Source organism: Grammomys surdaster, unplaced genomic scaffold, assembly GCF_004785775.1.
Source record: "Grammomys surdaster isolate TR1022 unplaced genomic scaffold, NIH_TR_1.0 66, whole genome shotgun sequence".
Classification (NCBI taxonomy): domain Eukaryota; kingdom Metazoa; phylum Chordata; class Mammalia; order Rodentia; family Muridae; genus Grammomys; species Grammomys surdaster.
In genome coordinates this window covers 6,005,100-6,029,869 of record NW_021604568.1, presented here as the reverse complement: position 1 = coordinate 6,029,869, position 24,770 = coordinate 6,005,100, and the positions used below count along the sequence as shown (strand labels likewise).

At 56.9% G+C, this 24,770-nt stretch overlaps 2 protein-coding genes across 4 annotated transcripts; one reads left to right on the top strand and one right to left on the bottom strand.

The window, feature by feature from the left end:
- Positions 1–964: 964 nt before the first annotated feature.
- Psd (pleckstrin and Sec7 domain containing) lies at positions 965–16,032 on the top strand. Of its 2 annotated transcripts, none has more exons than XM_028774112.1 (18): positions 965–1,037; positions 1,898–1,953; positions 3,101–3,838; positions 4,101–4,203; positions 4,641–4,995; positions 5,675–6,115; positions 7,200–7,394; positions 7,539–7,619; positions 7,782–7,894; positions 8,447–8,505; positions 8,600–8,689; positions 12,023–12,066; positions 13,325–13,515; positions 13,596–13,666; positions 13,814–13,971; positions 14,350–14,494; positions 14,695–14,838; positions 15,180–16,032. In XM_028774112.1, the coding sequence occupies exons 3-18, from the start codon at positions 3,185–3,187 to the stop codon at positions 15,408–15,410; spliced, it is 3,075 nt and encodes a 1,024-aa protein (XP_028629945.1). In that variant the 5' UTR covers positions 965–1,037; positions 1,898–1,953; positions 3,101–3,184; the 3' UTR covers positions 15,411–16,032. The 2 variants fall into 2 exon arrangements, with proteins under 2 accessions (XP_028629945.1, XP_028629936.1); XM_028774103.1 differs by lacking the exon at positions 965–1,037 and adding an exon at positions 1,569–1,720.
- A 54-nt stretch (positions 16,033–16,086) lies between these two features.
- On the bottom strand, positions 16,087–23,370 carry Nfkb2 (nuclear factor kappa B subunit 2). Of its 2 annotated transcripts, none has more exons than XM_028774125.1 (23): positions 23,268–23,370; positions 22,068–22,163; positions 21,739–21,820; positions 21,577–21,617; positions 21,253–21,351; positions 21,027–21,178; positions 20,650–20,756; positions 20,412–20,570; positions 20,065–20,169; positions 19,852–19,937; positions 19,627–19,765; positions 19,374–19,499; positions 19,057–19,266; positions 18,836–18,977; positions 18,369–18,483; positions 18,066–18,279; positions 17,744–17,913; positions 17,526–17,628; positions 17,247–17,398; positions 17,044–17,113; positions 16,662–16,834; positions 16,428–16,539; positions 16,087–16,347 (listed from the first exon to the last, which is right to left on the bottom strand). In XM_028774125.1, exons 2-23 carry the CDS (start codon positions 22,086–22,088, stop codon positions 16,223–16,225), a joined length of 2,703 nt encoding a protein of 900 aa, XP_028629958.1. In that variant the 5' UTR covers positions 22,089–22,163; positions 23,268–23,370; the 3' UTR covers positions 16,087–16,222. The 2 variants fall into 2 exon arrangements, with proteins under 2 accessions (XP_028629958.1, XP_028629967.1); XM_028774134.1 differs by having other exon boundaries at positions 16,087–16,344.
- Positions 23,371–24,770: the final 1,400 nt, after the last annotated feature.

Here is a 24,770-nt window from a genome sequence, read left to right as displayed (position 1 = left end):
GAGCCAGGACTCCTAGGTTACCGAGAGCCTCCTTCTGTCCTCTGGTCGCGTTTAAGCGACTTTGGAAAACGAAAGGGGGGAGATACTGCCCAGACTATAACTAATTGGTATGTCGTAGGTGCTCAATAAGCAGTCGTCAAAAAGATTGGATTAAATGGGCGATGCTAGGACTTTTATTATCAAGCAAACTTGTTTAAACATGCCATTCCTTGTGAAGTGCACAATCATGACATCCATCTCTTTCCAGTTCAGGGCAGCGGAGGCCAGCTCTTTGCCTAAGGAGAAAGGACTATATAGGACCAGCCAGGTCTGCTTTCCAGCAGTCCAGAGTCCGAGAGGAAAGCAAGCTCAGCGCAGCCCACTAGCCATATTGCTTCTTGACTGGCTCTGGATTAATTGTAGGGAGAGTGACTTCCCAAAGCTCGATCATTAGGCTTCCCTTTCACTGCGCCCCCAGATACTAAGCCCAAGTCCCTCTCTGGGGAACCCCTGACGTAATATGTTCCTCCAGCATCTGAGATGGGTGTGGGGCATGAGAAAGACGGTAGGGCCGCTGCATCCTACATGGTTGGGCGCCCCTGTGCAAACATTTCAGCCGCTTTATAATGAAAACTGCTTCTCAGCAGCAGCAAAGGTAGCAAAGGACCGTCCATTTTAAAGACAGGCAAGCCGAGGCTCTAGGGAGGAAGCTCCTTAACCAGGATCAAACGAAGCGAGGATAAAGAACCCAGAAATCCTGGTTTTCCCAGAATTCCTTCTACACTACCTCATTACTCAATGTAGCATAAAGGGAGAAGCCAACCAGCACCGGAAAGACAGAAGAGGGTGAAGGTGGATGAGAGGAATGCTTCCTTGTCTCAGCATACTTGGGGAAAGGGGTAGCCTGGAAAGATCTCTGCAAGATACATGTGGGCGCGCACCACCTCCGGGCACGCGCCTCCCCCCCCCTTTGTTCGAGCCTCTGCGCTTGCGCATTACGACAAATCTGGCGCTGTCCCCTTCAGCACCTCGCGGAACTCGCGCCACCCCTTCCCGCGGTGAGCCCCGCGCACCCCCGCTTTGAACGTCCTCGCACCTTCTGGCCACCCGAATCGACCCTCTCTTCCTTTCCAGGTCATAACCTGCCGGTCTTGGCCTTCCAAAGGAGAATAGTTACCATAGTAACTCGTGTGGCGTTTTCCTAAAATAGCCAGACCCTTTTCCACCCTGGCCAAGGGCACAAGGTTTGCCTGTGCTTCTTGTCCCAGTCTCGGGGTCATCCCTTCTAAACTCTCTCCCTGAAAAGGCGGGACGATTAACCTAGGCAGCAAGGAAGTTCTTCCTGGAGTCTGACTTATCTTTTCTCTGCACTCCGGGTTAGGGTTCAGGACAGGACTCCTGGGTCTGAGGTTCAGGACCCTGAAGTGTTTAAGACTGCATTCGCTTGATGTCCCTTCCATAGTTGGGTCTTCTGGTTTTAGGGGGCGGGTCCGTTCTACTCCGTACCGTGTGCTTTGCGTGGCCGCGTGCTTGTGGGGGCGGGAGCGCGTGTGGCATGTAACAGGTCATGTGGCAGCCTCCTAGGGACACGCGTGGGGTCTGGAGCAGGACAGGCGTATGCAGCTGGACCCTACGTGTGGTTCAGGAGATGATGGACGAGAGAGAACTGAACACGAGTGGGGTGGGGCATATGAGGGTTTAGGGAACAGAACGGGGTTTTCTACATTCTCCCTTTCCTCTGGTGTGAGTCTTAGGTAGTGACTAGGTGGTGGTATTCTTTGGGACTTAGGGCCCTGGGAAAGGAGGGAGGTGTGTGTGTGGGGGATTAGCGTTGCTTGAGCAGAGCGTGGGGAGGGGTGGAGGAGGGACTGAGAGGCGGGCGGGCCTGGAGCAAGCGGGAGCCGTGCTGCTTTTACAGCTGAGCGGGGCCCAGCCTCTCTGCCTCTCTTCGATTCCAGCTCCTGACGAGCAGCGGTGAGTACTGCGGTGCCTTGGAGGAGAGCCTGCACAGGGGAGGGCCAGGCCCCTGTTGAGCTTCAAGAACCTGTCTGGCCAGGGTGCTGCTTCTGACAGCCTTCTCTACCCTGCTTTGCCGTCAGAGGCCCGGTTTTCTTTTATGGTCCCTCCTGGGCTGGACAAGATATTTTATACCCCTGGAGTTGGGGGAGAGGGATGTGGTGCAACCCCCTTACCCAGACTTGGTTACTGGTGGGGAGGGAGAGAATGTGTGTCTCTGATTCTGTGTGCAAATAGGTATCTGTGTTTATGATTGTGACGAGGAGGTCTCTGATACACCTGTTTCTGTGTGCATGAGAGGATGAGATCCTGAATTTTGGGAACCTCTTTGTGTGCTCCTGCTTGGTGATCCGTGTGTGTGTGTGTGTGTGTGTGTGTGTAAAACAAGCATGTGCTTTTCCGTCATACACATATTTGTTATGACTGTGATTTTATGAGGGTGTGTCTATGAGCAGTACTGCGTGTGTGTACTGGAGGGTGTTGCCTATGAATGTGTTAACTGTACTGATACTTTGTCCTTCTGTATGTGTGTATATGAATTCATGTGTGTGTTTATGCAAGGGCATGTGTGTGTGCATGCATGTACTGGTATGGAAAACAGAATATCTCTCCCCGACTCAGCACTCTATGGACATAGGTCAAGGCCTCTTCAGACCCTCCTCCTCACTTCCCTCTCAACATTTCATCATCCCCGTGTACCCCCTTTCTTCCCTCTCCTATTTCTCCTATTCTAAGTGAGGGACCCCTGCAAGTGGAACCATAGAGAACCCATGCCTCTATGATCCAGAAGATAAGATACAGGCCTCTACCCAAGAAAGACTTCCCAATTGCCCCAGAACTGAACTCGATGGACTGAATCAGCTCTCCCATCATAAAGAGATGCTCAGGGCTCCCAGACAGAAGGAAAGGAGCCACTGAGTAGATGGTCCTTTCCCTGTAACCTTTCCAAAGCAAGAGTCCTTCAGGGTTAGGATGGGTGATTCCATATTCCCAGGATGGCTCTCGGGGCCTTAGAAGGCCCAACCCGCTGTCCCATCTCTGTCTCTACTGTCCTGCCTGTCTGACTCCAAGGCACTCCACCCACGCTTCCCTTCCTCTCTTGCAGGCCTGTCTGAAGAGCATGCAGCCCCCTTACTCCTTGCCTGGCCTCGCCATCCCTGCCCCCCCAGCCTGACCCCCCGGCTCCAGCATGGCCCAGGGTGCCATGCGCTTCTGCTCAGAAGGCGACTGTGCCATCTCCCCACCACGATGTCCTCGTCGCTGGCTACCCGAAGGCCCAGTGCCCCAAAGTCCCCCAGCCAGCATGTATGGCAGCACAGGATCCCTCATACGAAGAGTGGTGGGCCCAGGTCCTCGAGGCCGGGATCTGGGACGTGTGACAGCACCTTGCACCCCTCTGCGAGCCCCTCCCTCACCCCATATAGCTCCCTCACCCTGGGGACCCTCTTCACCCACTGGGCAGCCCCCACCAGGGGCACAGAGTTCTGTGGTCATCTTCCGTTTTGTGGAGAAGGCCAGTGTGAGGCCACTGAATGGCCTACCCGCTTCTGGAGGCCTGAGTCGGAGCTGGGACCTGGGCGGGATTTCTGCCCCAAGGCCCACCACAGCCCTTGGACCTGGCTGCAACCGGAAGTTGCGGCTAGAGGCATCCACATCAGACCCACTCCCAGCTGGAGGAGGCTCTGTTCTTCCTGGTAGCAGGGACCCCTCACGTGGGCCATTGGTCCCACCCCAGATTGGGACAGATGGCCTTTACTCCTCCCTCCCTAATGGGCTGGGAGGGACCCCTGAACACTTGGCCATGCACTTCCGAGGACCTGCAGACACCGGATTCCTAAACCAGGTACGAAATCTGCCTTGGGCTGCCTGGGGCCCTAGTGCCCCAACTAAGGGACAAAAATCAGCCCCTGTTGGACTGAGATTTGTCTTATAGTCACCCAAATCCTTTAATGTCCTAAATCAGCTTTTTTGCCCTCTATCACTGTGTCCCTACACCTTCATCTCTGTCTCATGTGGTTTTCTTTCTACTGCTCCATATTCGTGTGTCCTTGTATGTCCGGCTCTCGTTTTGGGGTCCTGTGCCTTTCGTTCCCTCTTTGGCTCAGGGGGACACCTGGTCCTCCCCCCGGGAAGTCTCCTCTCATGCCCAGAGAATCGCTCGAGCCAAGTGGGAATTCTTCTATGGCTCCCTGGACCCCCCCAGCTCAGGTAAGGCTTGGACATAGCCTGGGGAGGAGGGCAGGACCTTCTCTCCAGCAGCTGAGGCCTAGCAAAGAGGCAAGGCATCCTTTAAACCTTCCTCCTGCTTGGCTTCCCTGGGCTCCTAAGTCAGCCGACTGTCTCTCCAGGCTCCAGTCTTTTTCATCTGTGTTCTGAGGGTTGGGCTGGGCTCTGGAGGAAGCTGGGTGGTAGAGGAAGGGGTGGCTAGATATCAAGGGTTACTCCTAGGACTAGAAGAAAGTCTGGTTTTCTTCATAGTTATTTGATAGGGGCTTGATTTGAGATGAGTTCCACAGGCATTTGGATCAAGTAAAGGGTGTGGCAGATACATAGTGGTAGATGATGAAGAGTTTCCAGCCTACATAAGACCGTGGGGAAGCTATCCAACATGACTTACTTCCTGACCTTGGTATCTGTGCATACAGGTGCTAAGCCCCCAGAGCAGGTCCTCCCATCACATGGGGTGGGCTCCAAGCAAGGCTCTGGGGTGGCTGTGGGGCGAGCGGCCAAGTACTCCGAGACAGACCTGGACAAGGTGCCCCTGAGGTGCTACCGAGAGACTGACATCGATGAGGTGCTGGCTGAGCGGGAGGAGGCTGACTCTGCCATCGAAAGTCAGCCCAGCTCTGAGGGCCCCCCTGGCACTGCCCAACCACCTGCCTCACGACCTAGCCCATGCCCTGGCCCTTCTTCCAGTTTGGGCAGTGGCAATGAAGATGATGAGGCAGGTGGTGAAGAGGATGTGGATGATGAGGTGTTTGAGGCCTCGGAGGGGGCCCGGTGAGTGGGACTACTTTGGGGAAAGTGGCTTGCTCTTTTTTACTGACCCCAGCAAGAACCCAGGGTAGTGAAGACAGACTATGAGGACCAGGATAACATCAGCAGTGTGGAAAGGGGACTCTAGACAGAGCCGTGAGGCCTGGGAGAATATTAGGAATGTATGGGCATTGGCACCATTGGCCAGGCCAGGAGTCGGGGCAGCCACACGGACCAGACAGAGTTCTGGATTCTCAGGGGTCAAAAGCCAGAGGCCAAAGTGGGGGCGTGGGAGACAGCCTGAGGACAGGGAGCAAGGGTTGGATCTTGGGTCCTGGCAGGAGAATGTGGAAATGTGGGGGCTTTTCCTTTCTGTCTCACGCCCCACTGCAGCTTGGAGCTGCATCTCCTAAGATGTTGCCAGAAATAGAAAAGGGATGGCAGGAGGGAAGCGGATCAGGGAAAGGAGGGGAGAGGGAGATTACTGTGGAAGAGGAAGAGGGCTGGGTGGTGCAGATGGGCAGGGCTGGGACACTGCAGAAACATTGAACTTCATGAGCCCTCTACTCTAGTGACTTTTCCTAAGGGGTTTGGGTCTGTGGAAAGGGGGTGATAACCCTTGTACCAGTCAGTAAGAATTCAATGAAATCCTGCCAAAGCCTGATTCTGAGGAACTGATCAGACATTCTCCCTGCCTCTGCAGGCCAGGGGACCACATGCCTCACTCTGGGCTTCTCAAGTCACCAGTACCCTTCCTGCCTGGGACCAGCCCCTCAGCAGATGGGCCCGACTCCTTCAGTTGTGTGTTTGAAGCCATCTTGGAGTCGCACCGGGCCAAGGGCACCTCCTATAGTAGCCTTGCCTCCCTGGAGGCCCTGGCCTCACCTGGCCCAACCCAGAGCCCCTTCTTCACCTTTGAGATGCCTCCCCAACCCCCAGCTCCCCGGCCTGACCCACCTGCACCTGCCCCTCTTGCCCCTCTTGAACTGGATTCTGGTACCAGCTCTGCTGCTGATGGTCCTTGGACCCAGAGAAGGGAGGTAGAAGAGTCAGATGCTGGGGCCACACTGGCCCCAAGGAAGGAGTTTCCTAGTCCCTCCCACTCTGAGGATAGCCTTGGGCTGGGGGCAGCACCCCTTGGCAGGTGAGTATTTTCTTTGACTGGTCAACCCCAATCCTGCCCCCCCTGGAACTGTTGATTAAGGGACAGAGCCCCAGAATGAGGAAGTCATTTATATATTCCTGACCAAGAGCGGGTGGTTAACAGATGTCTGTTTTCCCATTTGGAGGCCTCCTGCCATTGGCCCCCTGCAGCTCCCTCCCTGGGCTCAGATCCAGTGACTGGAGAAACCATGATTCAAGACGGAAGAATCCCCAGAGAACATCCTTTTTCTCTCCTGGAGGGTCCTCTCCTTCCCAGACAGAGCCTCTCACCCCCACCCAGCTAGACCCACAGCCAGCAACCCCTCCCGTCCCCTCCCTCCACCTTCCTCCAAAAGGCTGTGTCTCGTCCTGCTCTAGGAATGTCCTTTCATAGCCTAACCTTTGTGCTCTCCCCTCTGCTGCTACCCTCCCAGTCATGGAAGCCATAGCAACAGGAGGGGGGTGGCCAGGGAGACAGGGTTGCCTAGCAACCAGGAGTTTCCGGCCTCTGTCTCTGGGGTGACAGGTGGCTTTGCGAGTAGAGCAGCTGGGGTGAGGAAAGGAAGGAGAGGAAGAGGATGAGTACAGTCTGACCCCCTAGACTGTAACCCCAGACACTGCTTCTCTATGGGGAGCAGGGAGCATCAAGGAGAGTTCTCCATAAGGCGGGAAATGAAGGGAGCAGGATGTATCTATTCCTGATGCTCTTAGATTTTTTACCTTGCTCTTCCCCAGCACCCCATTTATACCTGGGTGCCTGTGTCCAGGAGTGTGTGCAGAGAGGTCTCGAGGAGGGCAGGTGTGGAGGTGTAAACTCTATCAAAGAGTAACCTTAGGCCCCTGCTAGCTTTGGGGAGTAGCCAGGATTCCTACAGCAGTAAGACTGACATGGGTTAGATTTGAAGCAGAACTTCCATGGAGAAAAGTGGGAAGTGGAGAGAAAGCTAACTAATGTCCTTCCAAAACGAAAAAGACATTTCCATGTCTCTAGCCATTCCCCAACTTCTGGGTATAGAGCAAGGGGAGGGTCTGGATAATTCCCAAGGTCTCTGCTCCAACTCTTAGCTGCTGATCTACCCTGGCAGTGAACCACCCCTAAGCCAACTGGTGTCCGACTCAGACTCAGAGCTGGATAGCACAGAGCGGCTGGCCCTGGGAAGCACAGACACCTTGTCCAATGGACAGAAAGCAGATCTGGAGGCTGCACAGCGCCTAGCCAAGAGGCTATACCGACTTGATGGCTTCAGGAAGGCCGATGTGGCCCGGCATCTGGGCAAGAAGTAATGCCCCTGGGCTGGGACTGAGGCTAGGGTCAAGGAATGCATCCTGGGGCAGCCCCTCATCCTCTCCGGTCAATGCCCACAGTCTCTAGACAATGCCACTGAAGTGACCTTGTGACTCCTACCTATCTGCCCTGTCCACAGCAATGACTTCAGCAAATTGGTGGCTGGCGAGTATCTCAAGTTTTTTGTCTTCACGGGCATGGCTCTGGATCAGGCTCTCAGGTGGGTTTTGAACCCTGTAAGGATAGTCCTGCTGCCAAGGCTTGGCATTTAGGGCTCCAGCTATGCATCTTCTAGGTTGTCTTGCTATCACTCTTCAGAGATCAGGACTTCCTGCTAAGGAGATCTTGAGTGGAGGATGACATCATCTTTCTCCTATCTTAGGGTGTTTCTAAAGGAGCTGGCCTTAATGGGTGAGACCCAGGAGCGGGAGCGTGTACTAGCCCACTTCTCCCAGCGATATTTCCAGTGTAATCCTGAAGCCTTGTCCTCAGAGGGTGAGCAGGTTGGGAGCAGGGTTGCCCCATCTAGCCACAGAGGCACACGTATATGGAGCAAGTGATTGTGCAAGAAGGGACGAATATCCATGTTTGTAAGGCATGTGCTCATGCACCAGTGTAAAACGCAGCTACACGCATGTGGAGCTGTCCGTGTAACAAGCGTATTGCTAGGTCAAGGGTGTTTTGAGAGGCAGGTGGAGATATGCTTGCATGAAGTCGTTTCATCTGTATGTGCTGGACCAGGCGTGGCCTCAGTGCTGACTGGCTTTGTGTGATGTCTTCAGCTTGCTTTGTTTAGTACCTTGAGCATGTTGAGTATTGGGAGCAAGCAGGGAGCAACTGCCCCAGCAACTTGAGGATCTAGGGAGGAGGAGCCAGAGATCAGAGGGGAGGTCCGTGCTGAGGAAATGGGCTGGAGGAGAGATGGAATGGTTTCACAGAGTTCGGGTGGTAAAAACATATAGGCCAAAAGGGTGCAAAAGGAGATGATGGACAGGTGTGGGAAGAACCCCTGGGGTTGCCTGAAGCTGACAATCAGTTCTCCCCTAGACGGCGCTCACACGCTGACCTGTGCCCTCATGCTCCTCAACACAGATCTCCATGGCCACGTAAGTTAGGGGCACGGCAGGTGGGAGGCCAGAAAACGAGAGGCTTAAAGGCTTTGGGAAGCTGGCCTCACAGACCTCTGTTTTCCTCCCTTAGAACATTGGGAAGCGCATGACCTGTGGGGACTTCATCGGAAACCTGGAGGGCCTCAATGATGGTGGCGACTTCCCCAGGGAGCTGCTCAAGGTTGGGGGCGTGGTAACTCAGACGGTAGCTGTTACTGGAAGGGCAGGACAGGGTACCTGCTCAGGAGCAGAGTTGTAGGAAGGGAAGAGCTAGGATTTGGGACTTGTTGGGTAGCTCAGGCAGCAGGAGCCTAGGCTCTGGTGACTCAGCTTGAGGACCGCCCCCTCGCCCAGCCCCCATAGGCAGGCTCTCAGCGCACATGCGCACATGTGCTACTCCCGAGGTAGAGGAAAGGGGGACCGGCTCTGGAAAGCACGTGAGCAGGCGTTCCTGGACTCTGCATTTGCTCTCTTTGGTTCCCTTCCAGTGTTCACAGAAGGTGGAAGGGAGGTGTCTCTGCTGGCGCGCGGTGCTGGGGTGGGCATGGGGACATTGCTCTCCAACTTAGTGTATAAGAGCCACAAAGATCCTCCTGGCACCACTACTCAGGAGGGAGCCTAAGGTAGAGAGGGGTCAGAGAAGGCACAAAGGTTTTCCCCAGGTTTTTGCATCCAGAGCACAACGCTGGGACTAGATACTGCTCTTCTGGCTCTCTTGGAAGCAGGTCCTGCACCCAGGTGCCAGAGGGAGGGGCCCTCTGACCCTGTCTCGAAGTCCCTTCTCCCAATGGTAGAGTGTTTTACCTCGGGAGGCCTGGACTAACTTAAAGAAGGGGGTGGGTGTCTCTGGACCACTCTATACATGTGACGACACAGGACAGGTCCCCAGGTTGGGGTGTATTGGATACCTGAGTTTGAGGGTGTATGTGAGAGGGCGCGTCCACTGTGAGTTGAGGTGTCGGTGAATTGAACTGTTTGCGTGAGTGGTGTGTTTAGCAATGTCTGTGAATCGAAGGACCTATGTGACTTGAGGTGTTTGTGCTTTGGGTGTAGTCTGGGTATTTGTGTGTGATGCGGCGTGGTCTGCGTCTTCCAGTCCGCTGTGTTTGCTTTGACAGTAGGGGGTATTTATCAGCTGTAGATGGTACCTTTTGAGGTGGACATCTGTAACTCAGGGTGAATGGGAATCGGTGTGTCTGGAAGTTGGTATGTCTGACCTCGGTGGCATATGGACTTGGCTTGGACATCGGGAGATCTGCCCAAGGGTTGGACGAGGTCATCGTGACTGTTCGAAGGCCGGCCAGCGAGTCTCAGACCGGCCACAGGGGTGGCGGTGAGGACAGTAGGGGAGCAGGCTGGCTGGTCCCTTTAGCCCTCAATTCTAACAAGCTGAAGGGTGCTTTGGACGCCTCCCGCAGCCGCCTACCGTGAGCGCGAGCTCGGCCCCCTGGCGAGACCCCACGCATGCGCCCCCCGCTGGCCGCCGGCCCTCCCCACGGCGCCGGGCTCGCGCCGTGCTGCTCCGTCGCGCGTCGTCCCCGCCCCAGCCCGCGCCCTCCCCTCCCGCCGGCGCCCCCTCCTTCTGCGGAGCTGCGGAGCCCACGGCGCCGCCGCCGAGCGCTCGGTGCGTCGGTGGGAGCCGGCGGGCTCGGGCCGAGCGCTCGCGCTGGCTGTCGGGGAGCCGTCCGCGGCCGTCCGGGCGGGCCGGGGCCGAGGGCGGGCGGGGGCATGGCCGGGGACCGCGGCGCGGCGGGCGGGCCAGCATGATCGGCGTCAACAGCATCCACAGCAGCGCGGGGCGGCTGCGCTCGCGTTCGCTCTGCTCCGTGCGCTACGGGCGCACCCACCGCGGCGCGGAGACCCTATGCTACGGCTGGCCGCAGCGCTCGCGCAGTCTCAAGCCCGTGCTCTACACCGACCTGGTGGTCAGCCGCCTGCAGAGCCGCAAGAAGAAGAAGGCGGTGAGGGCGTGGGGCCCGCGGCCCACGCCAGGCCGGGCGGCGAGCGAGGGGGCGGCTTGAGGGAGGTGCTGAGGGCAGCAGAGCGAGCGTTCGAGGAGGGCATGGGTCAGGATGAAGGTGGTTGGAGAACCCAACAAGGATGGAACTCCTGGGCAGCTAAAGATGGGTATGGGCTGTGGGGGAGGGCCAAGGTGGACCTGCCTCACCAACCACAGTATTCTGGGCGCGGAGGGTTTTCTGGATGGGAACAGGACGCTGGGCTCTATGGTAGGGTTCAGGACCTTCAGAGGAAGGAAGGTGTGGTTGTAGGCAGAGGTAGTGTTGAGGGCAAAATGCAGAACTGGAAGGCTAGAGACAAGGGTTGCAGGTTGGATCTTAGTAGTTACTCCAGCCTCCTGGCTGGATCACTGGGAAGTGAGAGGGTTCAGGGTCTGCGCCCTGTTGGCTTTGGCTCAGTTGTTTGGGACCTGTGTGTTGATTAGCCTGGTTTGTGTTGTGGGATGGAGGCTTTGGGGTGCACCCACCTGCAGACAGGATGTGCAGGAATGGAGTGCCTGGGTAGCCTTGTGGCTGGCCATGACTATGGGCAGAAAGAGTCGGAGCCTGTGGTGTGTTGGGAGGATGAGGGGGTGCTGTGTCCCAGCATCGGGAAGATGCCGACGTCACCGCTGCACCCAACTCACGCGCAGGCAGCATCACAGCCCCACAGCAAAACACGCACATGCTGGGGACACACCCACTCACAGACAGCCTGGCAGAAGCGCCCCCACACTTGGAGTTGCTGGTATATTCTAAGCCATCCCCAAGTACAGGGGTCTCGTACACCACTTCTTAAAGGCTATTCTCTCTTGTCACTGCATGGCCCTCAGATGTTCCTAGGCCAACTTTGCAGAGGGGAAGTGGTCGGTTCCGGGCCCACAGTTTGAGGTGGATAGTAACTGGAAGCTGAAACTACGGGTGCAGACTTTGGTCGACACACCAGTAGTATGAAGGACGGCTGAGCACTGAGCCCCTTAGCGTCGCCTTGGTGGAGTTGGGGGAAGGCTCACTTTGTCCTGAAGTTGGGAACCAAAGAGGGTGAAAGGATACATACTCTTCCGTGGAGCCTCAGTTTCCCCATTTGCTCTGTGTGGGTTTATGCTGTGAAATCTGGCCAGAACACATGGTTGGGGGAAGGAGGATTTCTTTGGCTTCCTCTCAGATTCTATTTAGGGTTGTACTTCTCCTACCAGACTCTGAGCAGGAGAGTCCCTTGATGACAGGCAACAGCACCTGGCAGTTACTATGTACCGGCTGTGGCGCAGGGCTTCTTGTGCTGACTAGACAATTGCCCCCACGTGTTGCTTGTTCTCCCTGTAGAAGCCGGCCCGTGTTGGGCAGCGTCAATGCTGGAGTCGGGCCTGGGTCTTGGTGTTTTATTCCAGAGCTGGATTTCGGTCCTGATGTCCCTCTTGTAGTCCCATTTCGTCTCCCAAGTTAGCAGGAGGGTTCTGAGCTCTGACACTGGTGTGCATGGAGGATTAATCCACATCCCCTGATTTGTTTCTCTCCAGGCCTTGTACAGCTCCATCAAGAATGAAAAATTGCAATGGGCCATGTGAGTGCTGGAGCTGTTTGCTAAGGGTTAGGATTGAAGCCCGGGGATGCCAGAGAACTGGGACGGATACAGGGGCGGGACAGGAGGCCCTAAGAAGCAGGAAGGCTATCTTACTTCCTTCTTTGGGAATGCCTGCCCAGACTTGGGGTCTGTCTTGTGTCTAGCTCTGTTGTTATGACAAGCTGGGCTGAGATGGGGGTAGGGTGGAGAGGTATTGGGGGGAGGGGAGGAGGGGAGGTTGAAACATAAAAGGAGGTCCCTGGCAGCCTGAGGAGAAAGCAGAGTAACTCTAGGGGTACATGAGGTTACCTTGGAGTGCCACAGAACAAGGAATCACATTTTCTCATTGTGTTGGAAGAGTTCTGTCTGAAGGAGAAGATCCAGTTTGGGGCCCCAGGCTGGAAGAGCCCTTCTAAACACCAGTAGGCACAGTAGTCTCTGTCTGTTGAGCCAGACTCAGGATCAGCACCCTTCAAGGGAGGGGATGGAGAAAGGCTTCCTGGAGGCAAGCCTTGAAGTCTGGTGTCTTGTAGGAGTTAAGGGGGGAGTTGGTGTTAAGGGGAAACAAAGTTGTGACTAAAGTTAGTGCAGAAGTGGGGTACAAGGTCACAGCCCTGGCTGGGGTGACTGGAAAGAGGGGTGGGAAGGGGGTACAATAGATGTCATAGAGAAGGCAATGGGGCTATGGAAAACTCTTGAGCCAGGCAATGAGAGAATCCGAGTTGTCCATCTTGACAGGATTTACAAAAGAACATGTTGGGAGGAGCATCCTAGGACGCCACCTTTAGCTTTTAGATTTTTGAGACAAAGTCTTGAGACAGGCTGGCTTGGATTTGTGGCAGCCCTGCCGTAACCTCTCCAGTTGGTGGGATTACGGGCACGAGCCTGTTCAGCTCGTCCGTTTGGCTTCACATAACCAACTGTGAGCAGAGCCGGGTGTTAGGTGTGGTTAGGACAGGGCTGAGTCACACGTGTCTGTCCAGGAGAAGAGTGTGAGGACTGGGCATGCGCAGAAACAGATATGGGAAGCATCCTGGTGGTGGGGGGAGGGAAGGCCCCGACGTGGTCCTGCCCCAGGTAGTTCTCCTACCAGGGAGGACACAGCCCTGGAGCATGTGGAGTCCTACTCAGAGACAGCAAAGCTTCTGGCTGAAGGAAGTCCCTGGCAACTCCTAATCACTAAAAAGGCATCCTAGGACAGAAACTTGGGTGTGTGTGGCAGTGTGGCCGGCACCCTCTGAAACAGTCCCATCTGCAGAGATGAGGAGGAGCTGCGACGATCTCTGTCCGAGTTGGCCGATCCTAACCCCAAGGTCATCAAGAGAGTCAGCGGAGGCAGTGGCAGCAGCTCCAGCCCTTTTCTGGACCTGACTCCTGAGCCTGGGGCAGCTGTCTACAAGCACGGGGCCCTGGTGCGAAAGGTGCACGCAGACCCTGACTGCAGGAAGAGTATGTGGCTGTGCAGGAGACTGGGGGATGGATGGGAATGGACCTTCCTCAGGCTACCCTGACCTGCCTTCCCTCCATAGCACCTCGTGGCAAGCGGGGCTGGAAGAGCTTCCACGGCATCCTCAAGGGCATGATCCTCTACCTGCAGAAGGTGCGGGGCCACTAGTGGGTGGTGCGGGGCCACGAGTGGGTGGTGCGGGGCCACGAGTGGGTGACGGGACTGGCTTGGCAGAGGGGATTAGGTGGCTGGAGATGGCCAGGCCAGGACTGGGGCAGGACAAGATGGGCACTCCCATAGGAGGAGTACCAGCCTGGGAAGGCTCTTTCTGAGGCGGAGCTGAAGAACGCCATCAGCATCCACCACGCCCTGGCCACCCGCGCCAGCGATTACAGCAAGAGACCACACGTCTTCTATCTGCGCACAGCTGACTGGCGGGTCTTCCTCTTCCAGGCTCCGTGAGTGCTTTTCTTTCTTACCCATTCCAGACCCTGCTCCCTGGATTCCTCTTTCCTTGTAAGGCCTCACCCCATGGACTGGAGACATAGCTTATTTGGTAGAGATTACAGAGCATGCAGAAGGCCCTGGGTTCGATCCCCAGCCCTCCTTGTACATGCCAGACTCGGTGATGCACACCTATAGTTCCAGCACTTAGGAGGTAGAGGCAAAAAAAAAAAAAAAATCAGAAATTCAAGGTCTTCTTTGACAGCATAGCCAGTTTGGGCCTAGCCTGGCATAGACTACCTCAAAACAAACAACAACCAACCAAGACCAGACTCCAGGTCGGGACTGGCATTCCTGGTCAGGAACCTGGGGTCCCTGTACTGTCTCTCTAGGAGCCTGGAGCAAATGCAGTCCTGGATCACACGTATCAATGTGGTGGCTGCCATGTTCTCTGCACCCCCCTTCCCAGCTGCTGTTAGTTCCCAGAAGAAATTCAGCCGCCCTCTGCTGCCCAGCGCTGCCACCCGCCTCTCCCAGGTAGTCCCAAATGGCTCAGTCCCGCTGTGGACAGTGGGATGGAAGGGGGCGGGGTGGTAAGCTGTACTCCAGGCTGCATGTGTGGTTAGACATCCGTGCAGGAGTCCTATGTGGGTCACAAGAGGGAGGTAGCCCCTTGATGAAATTTGCACGGAGGGCCTTTAGACTAGTAACACTGACCAGGCATCCCTGGCTGACAGGAGGAGCAGGTGAGGACCCACGAGGCCAAGCTGAAGGCCATGGCAAGCGAGTTGCGAGAGCACCGGGCTACGCATCTGGGAAAGAAGGCCCGAGGCAAAGAGGCTGATGAGCAGCGGCAGAGGGAGGCCTACCTGGAGTTTGAGGTGAGCATCCTGGCCTGGGGCCTTGGCATCTCCCAGAGGACCAGGCTAGGGATAAAAGTATGTATGATATCCAAGCATGGAACCCAGCTAGGTGAAAAGTCTTTGTTTTTTCTTCTGGGGATCAAGGCTAAATTCCATACCCACTAGGGTCAGGTGACATGTCTGTTACGTAGTCCATGTCTCCAGCCCTAGTAAAAAGCTACAGAAATGTCAGCTGTCACTATAGGTGGTTCTAAGAGCTCAGAGAGGGCCACTAAGTTCTCAAAGATGCCTTCTGGGACCCAGCATCTCTTTGCTGGGAGGAGGGGGGCAGGTTTTCATTATCTGGCCTTCTGTCTCAGAAATCCCGCTATGGCACCTATGCGGCGCTGCTTCGAGTCAAGATGAAGGCAGCCAGCGAGGAGCTGGATGCTATAGAGGCAGCACTGGCCCAGGCTGGGAGCACGGAGGATGGATGCCCTCCACCTCACTCCAGTCCTTCCCTGCAACCCAACCCCAGCAGCCAGCCCCGGGCTCAGCGTTCTGGTTCAGAAGCCCGGGCTGGGGCAGGCAGTACAAGGCCAAAGCCCTGAGCAGGGTGGAGGAGCGATGGGGCAGTGCCTGCCGGGCACCTGCATGATGACATGGCCCTGCTGAGCTCAGCTGGCCTCGGGCCAGCCACGAGGGCCTCCTGGTCCAGGGCCCGACCGCGCCGGACGCGGTGTCCGGGGCAGGGCAGGGCTGAGCCGGGCCTCAGAGCCTAGGCTGAGGGCCTCTCAGAGACCCCCTTTTTGTGATAATGTTTTGCACTTTTTTCGTACAGAAGGGTGGGTAGGGTGGGAGGGGCCCAAGCCCCTAATTTTTGATGGGGGTTTCCTTTTCTTTTCTCTTTCTTTCTCTCCTTCTTTCTTTCTTTTTTCTTTTTGTTTTGTGGGGGAGGCCTGATAAAGTTTCTGCTTTCTGCTGAGACCACCCCACCCTTACACCAGCAATACCCCTCCATCCTGGGGCCTGGCTCAGACAGAGGCCAGGAGTTGGGGCTGAGCTGGTCCCCCTGTTTCTCCCCAAGGGCTCACCTCTCTCTTTGCAGAGACAGAGGAAGGGTGCCCATGTTGAGGTCCCATCCACAGGCTGGGGTGGCACGGCCTGCTTCCCTTCTTGGTGGGCCCTGCCCTTTGTACAGCCTCCACCCTCATTAAAACTGCTCTGAATTGCTGTCTGGGCCTCCTCTATTCTCGCTCAGGGACAGGGATGGGTACCACGTTGGGGTTGCCGTACCGTAAGTTGGGAAGGGGTCTTCCCCTTTATTTAGCTCACGGAGGTGTGGGCTTGAGGTTTAAATAAGATTTCGATTAGGCAGGGATGCTGTACAGAGGGGTCCAGGTGGGAGCTGACTGGGCAGCATTCAGTGCACCTGAGGCTGGGGGTGCCCGTGGCAGAGCCCTCCTGGAGGCTCCGGGGGCGGACACAGCTTCTCTGCCTCCTGCTCCACCGACTGGCTCCCATAAGCACTGTCTTCTTTCACGTCTGCTAGGGAACAGAGGGAAGTCAGGCCTCAGATCTCCTACCCTCAGCCCAGACACACCTTCCAAGCTGGCGCCTTTCTTTACCTGTGCTAGGCAGCTTGTCTCGGGTCTCAGGACCTTTCAGCAGTCTGACCCCCTCATGAAGGCCCATGTCGGACAAGGCCTCCAATAGACCCACCAAATCCCCACCAGCCAGCTGCCAAGAGAAGGAGACAGGAGACTGAGTGGTCCTTACGGTGTGGGGTAGAAAGTCTTGGGGGGAGGGGACTCTGAGAGGGCAAGGCTACTAGCTTCTGGGCAGGGTACAGGCTACCTCACCTTGTAACTACGAAGGAGACTGCCGCTGGGAGACGGGGTCTTCCTGTATGTGTCCACAAGGCTTCTCAGCCCCAGCCGCTCTGCCAGTTCTGCCCAGCTGCCCTGGGCTTCTGGCCCATCTAGCAGGTGCTCCAGGTTCTGCAGGGCAGCATCCCCCAGTGACAACCCTGGCCCTGAGGGGACAGATACAGATCTGTGAGTTAGCTAAGAGGTGTGTGGGGACACATACCTGGACACAGCTTCCTTCCCTGGTAACCTGACAGACAAGGCAGACCGGTCCATGGGGCATGGATGGAGGACGGGCTAGAGAAAGGGAGCCCTCACCAGAGTCCCTAAGGAGATCACCTCTGGAAGGAGGTGCCTGAGACCCCTGCCACCTCACCTGCAGGGCTGGGTGGGGCCAGGGGTGGCTCTGTGGTGTTCTGGGCAGCATTTAGCAGCAGAGTCTTGACCTGGGGAGATGGTGTTGACAGTCATCTGGACCTTAAGCCCAGCTCTCCCTAATTCCATGATCTGGCCCACATCCTCAAGCCTGGAAAGTACCCAGTCCCCACCTCAGTACATCTATTGCAAAGATGGCCTCACCTTGGTACTGGAAGTGAGGTCAAGAGGGGTATGGCCTCGGAAGTTTCTTTGGGTATCCCTCTCAGGCCCTTCAGAGTCTGAGTCGCTCCCAGAGGTAGGGGGTGAGGGCAGCGGGCACAGAGGCTCCTCGTTCTCTGCATGGATGTCAGCACCTGGAGGAGGGAGGCAGTCCTCAGGAGAGACCAGTGGAGGCCCCTACACTGAGGACTGAACAAGGGGGAGCTGGGAGGTTCCCCTGTCTCGCTCTTGCCCTGTTCATACACCAAGGGTGAAACTGACCAGCCTTTAGAAGGAGGCGAGTGAGGGTTGGGGATCCGAGTCCAGCTGCCAGGTGGAGGGGCGTGTTTCCAGCAAAGGTCCGGGCATTCACATTAGCATGGAGCTGTGGGGCGCAAGCAGTGACCAGCATGGTCCAGCTAGCCAAGCCCTTCCCACGCGCCTCTTCATCATCCCAGGTCCTCCCATAGTCCCATCCCTTTCACGGTCCTCATTCCCACCTTGGTGACCAGATGGGTGACCAACCCCAGCTCTTCCATCTCTGTGGCTAGATGCAGGGGGGTGCGGCCCCCTTGTCTCTCTGCTGCCTCTACTTCAGCTCCAGAGTCAACTAACAGATCCAGGCACTCGGGGCTCCGGGCATGGACTGCCAGGTGGACTGGGTATAGCCCTAGAGAAACAGAACACTCAGCCTGCAGCGTTGACCCTCAAAACGGCTTCCGGAAGAACTCTGACCAGGCAACCCCCACTCATGTTTATTGGTCATATACACTCCTCGGTCCCCACCCTTGTCCCCAGCACTGGAGGAGGTCGGAAACTTACCCTCAAAATCAGGCATGTGCAATATTTGGGGCACAGCGTGGGCCCCGCTGCGCAATAGTGCCTGCAACAGCTCTGGCGCTGCAGCACCTGCCCGGAGGGCCAAGTGGATAGCTGAGTCTCCATGGCGATCCAGCAGCGTGGGGTCTGCACCCACCTGCAGCAGGAAGCTCACCACCCTGGTCTGCCCAGTGATGACTGCCAGGTGCAGAGGTGTCTGAGAAGAGGGGCAGAGTGAGCCACGCCCACTCCAGCTTTGGACTCCCTGCCTCAACCTCTCACCTCTCACCAAAGGCTTCCCCTTACCTGGTGCAGGTGGTTGGTGAGGTTGATGACCCCGAGGTACTGAGCATGATAAATGACATGGGCTATCTGCTCAATGACACCAGTCTGCCCATGGATGATGGCCAGGTGCAGTGGCCTTTGGGGGGGGGGGTGAGAGTGACACTTTGACCTCAGACACCTACCCACCCCCCCACCCCCCGGGCATCATCTGCGTCAAAGCTCCACACCTCCGTGGTCTCCTTTACTGAGGCCCCTTGAAACCTGAATGCCACCATCTTAATCTTTTGTCACACCTTGCTATTGTACCCCTTCACAGCTAATAAAATTGAAGGTTGGGGAGAGTAATCTTGAACAGAACTAGAAAACAGCGAGGACCTGAGACCAAATCTGTACAAGTCTAGGGTTCGGCTCTTTGCAGATTCCTCTACCTGAACCTCTGGACCCCAGCCACTGGAGGTCCCACGGACGCCCATCCTCTGGTTGCTTACGTGTCTCCGTTCTCGTCCTGTGCCATCAGCAGGTGGCGCTGTCCCGCTAGCAGAGCACGCGCGTCCGCGGTGACGCCGTAGTCCAGCAACGCTCGGGCGCTGCGCTGCGCCAGACCGAAGAGGCGCGCGTTGTACTCGCGAGCTAGGGGCGACAGGGCGCGTGGGTGCGGGCCAGATCCCCAGCCTGGCGCGCGCCCGCCCCCAGCGTTCCTGAGATATACCTCGCTGCAACGTGTCGAGGGCCTGCGGTTCGCCCTGAGGAGTCTCGGGGGGCGCCCTGGGTTCCTCTGCCCCCTCACCAGCATCCGTGTCCCGCCTAGAGCCAGCCATCTGTGCTCCACCTCCCCCACCCGGGTAGCAGCCCATTGGAGCTGCACCGGATTGGTAGGGGCCATAGGCCAAGGAGGAGGAGAAAAAGCTGAGGCTGCCACCTGTGGGTAAGGGGAAGGCTGTGAGGTGCCAGTCAGGACCCCCAGATTTCTCTTCTAACTTCGCCTTATCTCTTCCACTCTTCTCCCCGCCACTGGCACTTGCTCACCTCCTCCAGCGCCTCCATAACCCCCAGCGGAGCCCCCAGAACCTCCACCCATGTGGGATCCGCCCCCGAAGGGCTGGGAGAAGGTGGGCAAAGCCTTTCTCCGCTTCCTCTGCACTTCCTCCTTGTCTGGGGGAAAGAGAAACGGGGGTGTTAAAACCCAATATGGGTCAGACCCTAGATTCCCCCAGGCCACCTCCAGTTCCACCTGGCTCCGTCCAGGTCCAGCCTTTGGCAATGCTGAAGCGCGACCCACCTTCCACCAGAGGGTAATACGTGAACTGTTTGGAGTCGGAGACATCGCCCCCACGCTTGCGTTTCAGCTGCAGGAACACTGTTACAGGCCTCTCAATCTTCATCTTGTGATAGGGCGGTGTCCGGAACACAATGGCATACTGGGAAGGAGGGTGGGAGAGCGACATGGTGTCAGTAAGGCCTCTTCAGAGTTCTGTCTCCAGGACAGGCCCTAGTTCCTCAGTACCTGTTTATGAACGTCTGTGGGAGAGAAGTCCCCGAAGGCTTGCCATCCGTTCTCGTCATCCTCGTAGAACCGTACCTCAATGTCATCTATAGAGATAAGTGAAGCTTAGTCACGGGGAGAACCTGCAGGCCCAGTGCATTGATTCCGGGACTGCCCTGGCCCCTAAGCCTTACAGCCAATGTTTACAGCTCCCAGAGAGGGGCTCGGCCTCACCTTTCTGCACCTTATCACAAAGCAAATAAACTTCGTCTCCACCACGCACGGAACCTGCTGTCTTGTCCATTCGGGAAATCTTCAGGTTTGAGGCCCCTGGAGACTCTATAAGGTAGGTAGGGGATGGGTTAGGGACACAGGGATGGGATCAGAGGCTCGGCGGGGTCATTATCAAACTTCAGGAAATGCAGTATGCCCGTTTACCAACTCAGAAGCAACACTCAGACTTGCTTACCACCACTCACTCCCCCCCCCCACGTGGCAAGGCCAGGTTCAAACCCTAGAGCTTGAAGGTATCTCAGGTGCTCCTTTGGGTACCTACACTTGACACCCTGCAGAATACTCACTACTGTCGTGGATGGGCTGGGAGATCACAGGTTTCAGGGGCAAGGAGAAGGAGCCATCGCTAGCTCGAAGGAAAGCCGAGAAGCGCAGCCTTACGATACTCAGATCCATGACTTTCTTCAGCTCCTTGGCCTCCTGTTCTAGCTCCCGCCGCTCGGCCTCTGATGGACAACGTGGTGTGAGCTCTGGGCTCATCTTCCCGGCTCCTCTGGAAACACCTCTCGGACCACCCCTTGTTACCTGTAAGGCCCTGAGGCTTGGAGCGGAGCCGCTGTCTCTGAAGTTTTTGGATCATAATCTCCATCATGTTCTTCTTGGTTACATGCAGGACACCCAGATTATTAAATCTGGAGAGGAAAAGCAGGAGTCAGAGGGCTTTGATCACGAAGCTCTTTCCTCTTGAGGCAGCCCCTCCCCCCGACGCTCCACCCCCGCGCCTCCCGCCCCCCATGGCCAGGCTCATCCTGGCTCTGTTCGCCAAGGAAATTCTTTATAGTTGAGCCCTGGGGTTCTTGGGGCAAAGGAAATCTCCCCACTTTGTGTGCCAGTCACACAGGTGGGCTGAGACCTAAGCCTGGCAGGCCACGCGCATCCAACTGAGGGACAGGGACACCTACTGAGCAGTCATGTCCTTGGGTCCTACAGACACAGCACATACACCCAGCTCTGAACACTGCTTGCCCACCAGACTGTGGGCATGCGCGCGAGGTGGGTCACTGTGTGTCACCAGGTCCACCTCAATCTTGGCCGGTCCCTCGTAGTTACAGATCTGAGAAGGGCAAAGGGTCGTCAGTAACAGCCCTGGATACACTGTCCCTACCCTCCAGCGTCATCTGAGCTCACCTTGACAGTAGGATAGGTCTTCCGTCCCTTCTCACTGGAAGCGCCTGGCAGGCCTCCATGGGAGGGGCCTTCACAGCCATATCGAAATCTGAAGCCTCGCTGAAGGTTCCATGGCAGAGACATGGTGATCAGGGGCGGGAACTCCCCCTGCCACTCCCACATGGCAACCACTGGCCCTCACTGACTACAGTGACCAATAGCATCTCTCCTGAACACCTCCTCATAATCCCCCCGACATGCAGCAATCAACCATCCGATCAGCAGTTATAACTACCCCACCTGTCCCCAGAGGTGAAGTCACCAACACCTCTGTCCCTCACTCACCTGTTTGGGCTGCTCCACAATCACCAGATAGGGGCCATCAGCTGGAAATAGAGGGGCCTTGCTGAGCCAGGATCTCTAAGACCGTCCCTCAGTGGGGCCTCCAGGGGACATGCTCACTCTCCTCTAAGTTTTGAGACACTGGGAGGCCAAAGACTCACTGACCTGTCTCTGGGGCTGGGTCCTTGGGCTCCACAATGGAAGGGCTGAATTCAAAATCATCATATTCGGTGATGCCATCCAGACCCTGGTTTATAGACAGAGAAGGTGGCAGCTGAATCAAGACCCCCCCCCCCCAAGCCCTCTGCAGTCACTCCTTGGACTCCTCCGCAAGCTATGAGGAAGCTCCTTTCTGGGCAGGGTTTGCAGATAGCACAGACTGACAGACTTAGACAATTTGAAGACGTGCAAAAGTAGGGGAGTGGAGGAGTGTCCAATAGACAAGCAGATACAGAGGGCACCAGCCGCCTTCAGGGTCAGGCAGTGTGACTCACTGGATCGTAGCAACTGTCCATATCTCTGGGCTAGGCCCTGCTGTGTCTTGCGGCTCCGGGGCCCTGGTTCAGCTTCCCAGAGTTTCAGACGCCCGCCTAAGGTGAAGAGAGACACGGGAGGGGGAAGAAGGGAAGAGGTCAGGATAGGGGTGGGCAGGAGGATAGGGGTGGGCAGGGGAGGGGGGCTCAGAGCTGGGGGAGGGTCTGATCTCCTCCAGCCGCCCGTCCGGGCGTGGCGGGTAAGATCCGGTGGAGGTCGAGATCCGGAGCGGGGCTGGGCCGGGGAAGGGGCAGAAAGTTAGTGCTGCTTAGGAAAGTCCCGAAAATACCAAGGGGAGGCGGAGCCGGAGGGGGCGGGCCTGGAAATGACGCCGGGGCCCCGCCCCCGCGGCGGGAGGGGCGGGAGGCCCAGGCGGTTCCTGGTTCCCCGGCAGCCGCTGCAGCCCCTGGGGCTCAGTCGGGGCCTAGCCCGCCTCGCCCCCTCTCTGCAGCCTGGAGCAACCTTGGGATTTTCAGCCAGCGTGGAGGACACGGCTGATTCACCCAGGGGCTTTTGTGGGGACATTCCTGCCGTCGGAGGCCCCTTTTCCGAATGGCCCGTAGGCGGGGGCTCTTCCAGTGGGGCCCCCGGGGTTCTGCCCAGAGAGTGATTTGGGCCACAGGGTTGGGGGGAAGGAGTTTCCCCCTCCACGATCTTTAGCGACTCCGTCTTAGCTTCCCGGATTCTCCCGCTGCACCTGCTCCGGGTGGCCGGGCGACCGGCCGCATCCCGCCCTCCCTGGCGACCCCAGTCCCGAAGTCATGTGTAACGCGCGTGTGCCCGTTACAGGACTATGCGTTTCGGCCCTAAAGTCTTGTGTGAGTGGTGGCAGCAGGGCACGTGCAAGCGAGCGTCGGTCCACACAGGTGAGTCCCCGTGCCGCTCGGCGTGGGCACACGTCCGTGCACGTCTGGGTGTCCGTGCGCAGGCGCGGGTGCACAGGTGCGCTGCAGCCCGCGAGTGCGTGTGCGGGGCTCACAGCGGCCGGCGGGGCGCAGGCCAGCCAAGGGCAGGCGTACGTGGCGATGATGTGGAGCAAGGTGTCCTGTTCCTGTGCGCGCTCACTGGAGGTGGCGTCCAGCCCCAGACTGTCAGCTAAAGTCCTCCTTCCCTCCCTCTCCATTCCCTGGACACTCAGGGGTCTGAACCCGGCCACTCACCGTGGTGGCGGCTCTGGTTCCGACTTCTTTCCGAGCCCTTCCCTGGACCGGTCGTTGCTCCTCTCCAGCCAAGGGCTCCGGCCGGGAAAGCCCCTTTCGGCCCCCCGAGGGGGGGAATTCCCGTGACGATCCCGTGCGTCACTCCCCATGCCCTTTTTTATTGGTTGAAAGTTTAACTCCAGGACTCTTGTAGCCAACCCGGAGCGACGCAGGCGCGCCCCTTTCGGGGAAGGCTCGTCCGGGGCTGGCCGCGGGGTGTCACCAAGCGCCAGTTCTGCTGGGCACCGGCGAGGAGGGTCGGCGGACCCAGCGCAGGGCGCGGCTCAGATCTCTGCACCCTTCCAGGCTTGCCCCGGACCGCTAGAGAGTCTATTGGGCCACTTGGCTCTTGCTATGCCTAGAGCTTGGCTATCCCTGAAGCAGGGGAAACTCAAACCGGGTCAGCCCTGACTCTCCAGTCACCCTCCCGGAGATGGACCTCTTAGCTGGGAAGTAAGGGGAAGAGGAAGGAGTCAGATCTTGCTGTCAGCTCCAGATCGCCATCTAGCGGCCTTTCTGTAGCCACAAGGAAACTCTGGGGTCAACTCTTTTAGTTTCCGGGCTTCCGGAAGAGACTCCTGATGTTTTTTCTATAAGTGGAGGGTTCACAAGGGCCAAGGCTTTTAGGAGACCCCTTGGAGGAAGGAGGAAGAAAAGAAGAAGGAAGAGAAGAAAGATGTTTGGCTGGGAGTCTTAGGCCTCGTTCATCCACCAAAGTTGTCTCAACTATTTGAATTGAAAGGCATCCAACCGGGTGTGGCGATATGCACCTGCAGTCCCAGCTTTCTTGAAACCAAGACAGGAAGATCCCAAGTTTGACACCACCCTGTCTCAACACACATGCACACAAAGGTGTCCAAAGTGTGTTTCCAACTTCCTCCTCTGTGAGAAATTGCCAGCAGTATGCCTTGCATGGGTTATAAAGGGGGTGGGAGGCTGGGGAGACAGTTCAGCATGTAAGCACTCCTGCTCTTCCAGAGATGAAGTGCTGGTCCCCCGATCCACGTGGGACAGCTCACTAGTGTCTGAAACGACACCACCAGGATGTCCTGGCTCTCTCCCCACCTCTGGGAGAGCAAATTCAGGTGCACACTCTTCAATTCTCGACTACCCACACCCCCAAAACCCACGTGATTACAAATAAATAAAATCTTTTTAAAAAGTTGCCATGAAAGTGACATTTCACTGGCTTCCCCTCTGAACACTTCAGCTGACAAGGTCGGGACAACAGTTTCCAGCATGGCTGTCTGGGCCTCGGGTTGTCAGCTTTCCCTGTGTGTGCAGTGCATCTCTGTTCCTGAAGCCCTCCTCCCTTGGGCTTGTAGCACAGTACAGGCTCGCTCAGGGCTCGCCTACAACTGGCCCTATTGTTTAGGAGGCGATTACAGACCTGTACAGATTTGTTCTTATCTCCCCACCCTAATACTAAACACTTTGACCGGTAGCAGTTCAGTTTTTTTTGTT